The sequence below is a fragment of the Antechinus flavipes genome, chromosome 3 (genome assembly GCF_016432865.1).
Source record: "Antechinus flavipes isolate AdamAnt ecotype Samford, QLD, Australia chromosome 3, AdamAnt_v2, whole genome shotgun sequence".
Classification (NCBI taxonomy): Eukaryota; Metazoa; Chordata; class Mammalia; order Dasyuromorphia; family Dasyuridae; genus Antechinus; species Antechinus flavipes.
The window spans coordinates 545,776,008-545,782,101 of record NC_067400.1 but is presented as its reverse complement, the minus strand read 5'-3'; the positions used below and the strand labels follow the sequence as shown (position 1 = coordinate 545,782,101).

The 6,094-nt window shown below is 38.6% G+C and overlaps 1 protein-coding gene across 3 annotated transcripts; it reads right to left on the bottom strand.

Annotated features, from left to right (window-relative positions):
- Window positions 1-566: 566 nt before the first annotated feature.
- On the bottom strand, window positions 567-5,311 carry CCDC70 (coiled-coil domain containing 70). Of its 3 annotated transcripts, XM_051991304.1 has the most exons (3): window positions 4,994-5,311; window positions 3,960-4,003; window positions 567-1,489 (listed from the first exon to the last, which is right to left on the bottom strand). In XM_051991304.1, exon 3 carries the CDS (start codon window positions 1,410-1,412, stop codon window positions 741-743), a length of 672 nt encoding a protein of 223 aa, XP_051847264.1. In that variant the 5' UTR covers window positions 1,413-1,489; window positions 3,960-4,003; window positions 4,994-5,311; the 3' UTR covers window positions 567-740. The 3 variants fall into 3 exon arrangements, with proteins under 3 accessions (XP_051847264.1, XP_051847263.1, XP_051847265.1); XM_051991303.1 differs by lacking the exon at window positions 3,960-4,003 and having other exon boundaries at window positions 4,994-5,310; XM_051991305.1 differs by lacking the exons at window positions 3,960-4,003; window positions 4,994-5,311 and adding an exon at window positions 2,297-2,348.
- Between the last annotated feature and the right edge of the window lie 783 nt (window positions 5,312-6,094).

Sequence of the window (6,094 nt, the reverse complement as noted above, 5' to 3'; positions counted from 1 at the left end):
ACGGATCCAACCATTCTGTGGAGCAATTTGTAACTATGCCCAAAGGGCTATAAAACTGTGCATGCCCTTTGATTCAGCAGTGGGTCTGTATCCCAAAGAGATAATAAAAAAGGGGAAAAGACCCATATGTACAAAAATGTTTGTAGCAACTTTTTTTTGTAGTGGCAAGGAACTAGAAATTGAGTGACTATTCATCAATTAGGGAATGGCTAAATAAGCTATGGTATATGAATGTGATGGCATGTTATTGGTTGATCAAATTGCTTGATTTCTTGGGGAGGGTAGAGGGAGGAGAGTGTTGAAAACTCTCTTTACATATAATTAGAAAAATAAAATACTATTAAATTAAAAAAAAAAGCAGCATCTCTATCTCTGTCTCTGTTTTCATTTCTCTTCTCCCTTCTACCTCCCCACCTTCTCTTAAATAAGGGAGAAAAAAAATGTCCTCTACAGCCTGAGGAGAGTCCAGATTGATTCACCACTGATGCCCAAGATTTTCTGGGTGGTTCAAAGATGTCAACCCGAAAGAAGAGCGAGAAGAGCGTAAGGAAGGACAGGAGGCAACATGAAGGTAACTGACTTCCCTGGAGTTGGATTTTCCAAATTCCGCTCAGGACTTTATTTAGGCCTCTAGGATCCAGGAGACAAATAGATACAAAGTTCCTCCAGCACATGAGCACTCCCAGGGCGTGGATGTGCAGACTAGCCGAGTCCAGGCTCCATGCCCCAGCCCCTTTGGCTCAGGCTCTGCCTCTGGAATGACTTGGCGATGTCGGGCCTCCGTTGGCATTTAAGGCCCCGTCTTCAGGGGGTAATGGTTCCTCTCCTATAGGGCCACCTCCCTCCACCCAGAATGCTTTTTCCTCCTCCCACAGGGCATTTTCCTCTTCCCAAAGGGATTTTTTATCTTCCCACAGAGCCTTCTCCTCCTCCAGCAAGGCTCTTTCCTCTACCCACAAAGCCTTCTCTTCCTCCCACAGAGCCTTGTCCTCCTGGAGAAGGTTCCGGTCTCTTTCCCATAAAGCATTGTCCTCTTTCCAGAAGGCTTTATCCTCCCTCCAGAAGGTACGATATTTTTTCCAGAAGGCTTTTTCCTCTTCTCGGAAGGATTTTTCCATTTCCCAGAAGGCTTTTTCCTCCCTCCAGAAGGTTTTCTCTTCTTCCCAAAAAGGTTTTTCCTCTTCCCAGAAACCCATGATTCGACCTCGAAAGCCTCGAATCTTTGCCCTGAACTCCCACATCTGCTCCCTGAAGGCCTCGATCTTCTCACGGAAAACCTTCATTTCAGCCCGAAAGTTTTTCTCCTCCTGTAGTTTGTGGATCAACTTCTTCTGGCGTATGGTAGGGGAGGGAGAGAGCAATGACCGGAAGCAGCCAAACCCCATCCATTTGCTCACCTTGAAGGGAAACATCTTTCCAGTGAGCCTGGCAGGGCTGGCTGCAGCAGAGGGGTTGGCTGTTGTCCGAGCCCAGGTCAGCTGGTTAAGTCCTGCAAGGAGATCACAAAGAACAGGGGTCCATGTGGGAGCCACATTGCCAAGGGAAGTAATTCCTGAAATTGGGAGAGGGAGCAACGATTAACAGCCACTGGGTTGTTAAGAGACTGAAAGACCGTTCTCCTTGTTACTCGGTAGCATCCCGCTAAGGATGGTAGATGGAATCAGAGATTAAGACCTAGGACAAGCCCTGAATTTTACAGATGGGGAAACTTGACCCAGAGTGGTTAAATGACTTTGCCCAGGGTTATGTGATTGAATGTTGGAGGCAAGTCTTTCCAATTACAAGTCCAGCACCTGATTCACCATTAAGCACATTCTATGCATTAGGTTCTGTACTAGGCCTGGAAGTACAACACTCCTTGATCTCAAGCAACTTAGCTGGGTGAGCCTGCATAAGGTACTCAAATTCTATATGCCTCAATTTCCTAACTGTAAAATAGGGGTTATAATAGCACTTTCCTCCGGGGTTGTTGTGAGGATCAAATGGCAAATATTTGTAAAATGCTTAGCAGAGTGTCTGACACATAGAAAATGCTTAATAAATGTTTCCCTCCCTTCTTTCTTCCTTGCTACTTTCTTCTTTTCCCCCTCCTCTCCTTTTCTTCCTTTCTTTCCTTACTTCATCTCTCTCTTTTTCTTCCTTCATTCCTTTGTTCCTTCCTTCTTTCCTTCCATCCTTCCTTTTTTCCTCACCCTTCCCTCCCTCCCTTCCTTTCTTCCTTTTTTCCTTCTATCCATCCAACTGGGAGGGTCAGCATGCAGGACCTGAATTTATTTCCCATCTCTCTCATACTTACTATTTGTGTTCAACAGTTGGGCAAGTCACTTAACCTCCCTAAGTGTTCATTTCTTTTATCTGTAAAGTGAAGGGAGATAACTTTCTAGCTCTGGATCTATGAGTCAATTAAACAATGTGTACACAAGGAGAAAATTGTACATAGTAATAACAATATTGTGCAATGATCAACTGTGTTTAGTCTCAGCAATACAATGATCCAAGATAATCCCCAAAGACTGATGACGAAAAATGCTATCCTCCCCCTCCAGAAAAAGAAATGATGGAATCTGAATGCAGATTGAAGCTTTTTTTTTTTTTTGGATTGTTTTTTGTTTTGTTTTGTGTGGGTTTTTTTCATAGTATGACTGATAAGGAAATATGTTGTGCATGACTGCACAGCTATAATCTATATTGAATTTCTAGTCTTCTCACTAAATGGGGAGGGGTGAAAAGAGGAAAAGAATTCGGAACTTAACATTTTTAAATGAATGTCAAAAATTGTTTTTACATGTAATTGGGAAAAAATTAAATATATTTCTAAAATGTGTACAAAGAAATAAATCCAAATTACATATTATATAAAATGCAAATTAATTTTAGGACAAGAGAGGACAACTGAATGGAACAGAAGAGACCTCCTATCTGAGGTAGCCCTCAAGACTCAGCTTGTTCTTGAGGGAGACTAGTGATTCTTAGAAGCAGATGATAATGATGGGAGAGCATTCTAGAAGTGAAGGAAAGACTTTGTCAAGACTCATAGTCAACAAAAAGGAATATTGAATTCAGTGAAAAGATAAAAAGTCAAATTAGCTAGAATATAAGTAATAAGTGACTTTGTTTTTTTCTTTATTAGAAACAGCATGAAAGAGCCAGGGCAGATCAGACTTGGATTCTGGTCTTGACTCTGTGACTTACTAGCAGTGTGACTGTGACTAAGTTACATTAATAATAGCTAGCATTTGTATGGGGTAGCTAGGTGGTGCAGTAGATGGAGCACCTGGCCTGGAGTCAGAAAGATTCTTCTTTGTCTGTTCAAATCCTGCCTCAGACATTTATTAGCACTGTGACTCTGAGCAAGTCACTTAACTCCTATTTGTCTCAGATCTTCCTCTGTAAAATGGGCACACATTGGAGAAGTAAATGACAAATCACTCCAGTATCTTTGTAGAGAAACTTCCATGGAAATAATCCATGGAGTCACAAAGAGTGAGAAAAGCATTAGTATAGCACACATTAATGTCTCACAAGATATTTTACAAACATACTGTTAGCTGATCTTCACAACAAACCTGGAAAGTATACTATGATCCCCAGATGAAGAAATTGAGACCGACAGAATTTGAATGAACAAAGATTTTCCTAACTATAGGACCAAACTTCTCTCAACTCTGCCACCTAGCTGTCTCTTTAGGCTTCACTAATTTTTTTAAACTCATTTCAGTCATGTCCAACTCTTGTTGACTCCATTGGGGTTCTCTTAACAGAAATACTAAAGTAGTTTGCCATTTCTTTCTCCAGTCCATTTTACAGGAGGATAAAAAAAACTTGCCCTGGGTCATACAGCAGAGACCAAATTTTGAATTGAGGGCTTCTTGACTCCAGGTCCAGTACTCTATTTATTGTACCCCCCAGCTAGCCCTTCCCCATCTATAAAAGGGGCTAGCAAAACCGTCACTACTTACCTCATAGTAACGTTGTGAGGAAAGTTCTTGTAATACCAGGAACGCTATGTAAAAGGTAAGTCATTATTATTATTATTTGTTACTCCCTTACATACCAAGGCTTACATAGTGGGAATGTCCATAAGACAAAATAATCAGCAAATAATGCCAGTATCCTGCTTATTGGATTGGTCAAATATGATAAGACTCTTAAAAATCCCCACATTGCCCTGAAAATACTAATGTTACCACTGAAGACGAGATCAATTTAAATCTTTGACAAGCATAAATTTGGAATAGAACATAAAATATCAACTAATCCTTGACTTTACTGTCTTCTCATCCTTACTGAATTGCTAGTCAGTCAAAAACATGTATTGAGCACTGCAGCATATAGAATACTGGATACTCATAAGAAAAGGAGAAAATGTTCTTCCCTTCAAGGAATTCATTATATTTACTTGTAACTTATAATACAAATACTATTACACACATTCTCCTCCACCCTGAAGCATTTCTTCCTCCTTCATTCTGAGGAATAAGTGAGATTTTCTTTGTTTCATTTCCCCTAGTGGGCTAACAACAGCAAATAGTTCTAAAGCTATGTTATCTTGGTAGGAAAAGTTGAAGAATTTGTATTTAATTAAGAACTCATAATGAAAAGTAAACAGAGTTTTTTTAAACTACTGTTCACACCTCTTCCATTGCTATCAAGGCTCCAGAGACTTTTCTCTATATTGAACAGTTGTTACTAATAACCTCAGGAGAAAAATTAACTCTTTGAATCAGCTTCCATAATCCCCACCACTACTGTTAGCAATATCTCCTGTTTCTCCAATTTTAGTAGTAAAATATCTTCAAAGGGGGTGGAAATCATGTGAATAAGTATAGTGTAAACATGAATATGAGTGAAACATGCCAACATCAAATTCCTCTTCCTTGGGATAATTTGTGTCTGGGGCACGTAGAAAGGCAGAACATAAGTTACACATAGGATACTTTCATCCTAAGTTTAGAATCCTTTATCACCAAATCTGAAATAAAGGGATACTTACTGCTTAGCTGTTCCCCAAATCAACTGGACAACTCTTGTTACATCCAGGAGACAGGCACTCATTGTCTAACTGATCAGGTCATCTATAGTGATGTCATTTCAAAGGATGCAAAACCAATTGTGTTTGTAATACTCCCTCTCTCTTTCCCTACTCATCCCTTTCCTCCTCTCTTAAGGTCAGCTTTTAAGATGAGGAGGACAGTGAAGAAGATAGAGATTGAAGAAATTGAACAAGATAAAAAGAATATTGAGAGACTCAAATAATTTGGTCCATCTTCCTTTTTCAATCTGACTGGAAAGAACAGCAGCAGTATAGATGGTTCCAGTGTTAATATCAAGAAGATTATGACCTCACTTCCTGTCTCAACCATTTTCCTTTGGGGTAGACTTTATGAAAATCACTTCTATTTAGAGATGTTACCATTTCGAGTTACTATCCCTGCTTTTCTCCAAGCAAACTTATGTTGTGGATACTATTAGTATTATTACACTATTTTATTTTTTACATTATTTATTACATTATTTTATTTTTCATTTATTATTATATTTATTATATATATAATATAATATATAATAATATATTTATTAAAATAATTTATTACATTATTTTACAGATAACTAAAACTCAAAAAGATTAAGTGGCTTGCTTACAATCATATACTTAATAAGTAATGGAATCAGTCCTAGAATCCAGATTTTGTGATTCCAAGTCTCATTTTCATTATACTAGATGATTATAGAGGATGGGCAAATTGAAGTGATTGGAATAATTGAATAGCAAGAGATTCATGGAGAAAGTAGCACTTGAGATGGATCTTATGAAGGATTTGTAGAACTTATATGGGTGGTAAAGTAGGTTGAGGACATTCTAAGATGGCAGAGTCATACAAATATGGAAGCGGAAGAAAATAAAACATCTACTACTTAATCTAGTTAGTGACTATTGTTACTGGATTGTCAATCACCACATACAGCTTGGCTAGAACTAAAAGTTGTGTTGAAGAAGGATGCTAGATGATTAATTGTATAAACTCAGGCTATGGACAATCTGGAATATCCAACTGAGAAATTTGAACTTTTATATATGGGAAACCATTGAAGA

Coding starts and splice junctions, on each gene's coding strand:
- CCDC70 (XM_051991304.1), bottom strand. CDS start 1,412: ATGTTTCCCTTCAAGGTGAGCAAATGGATGGGGTTTGGCTGCTTCCGG.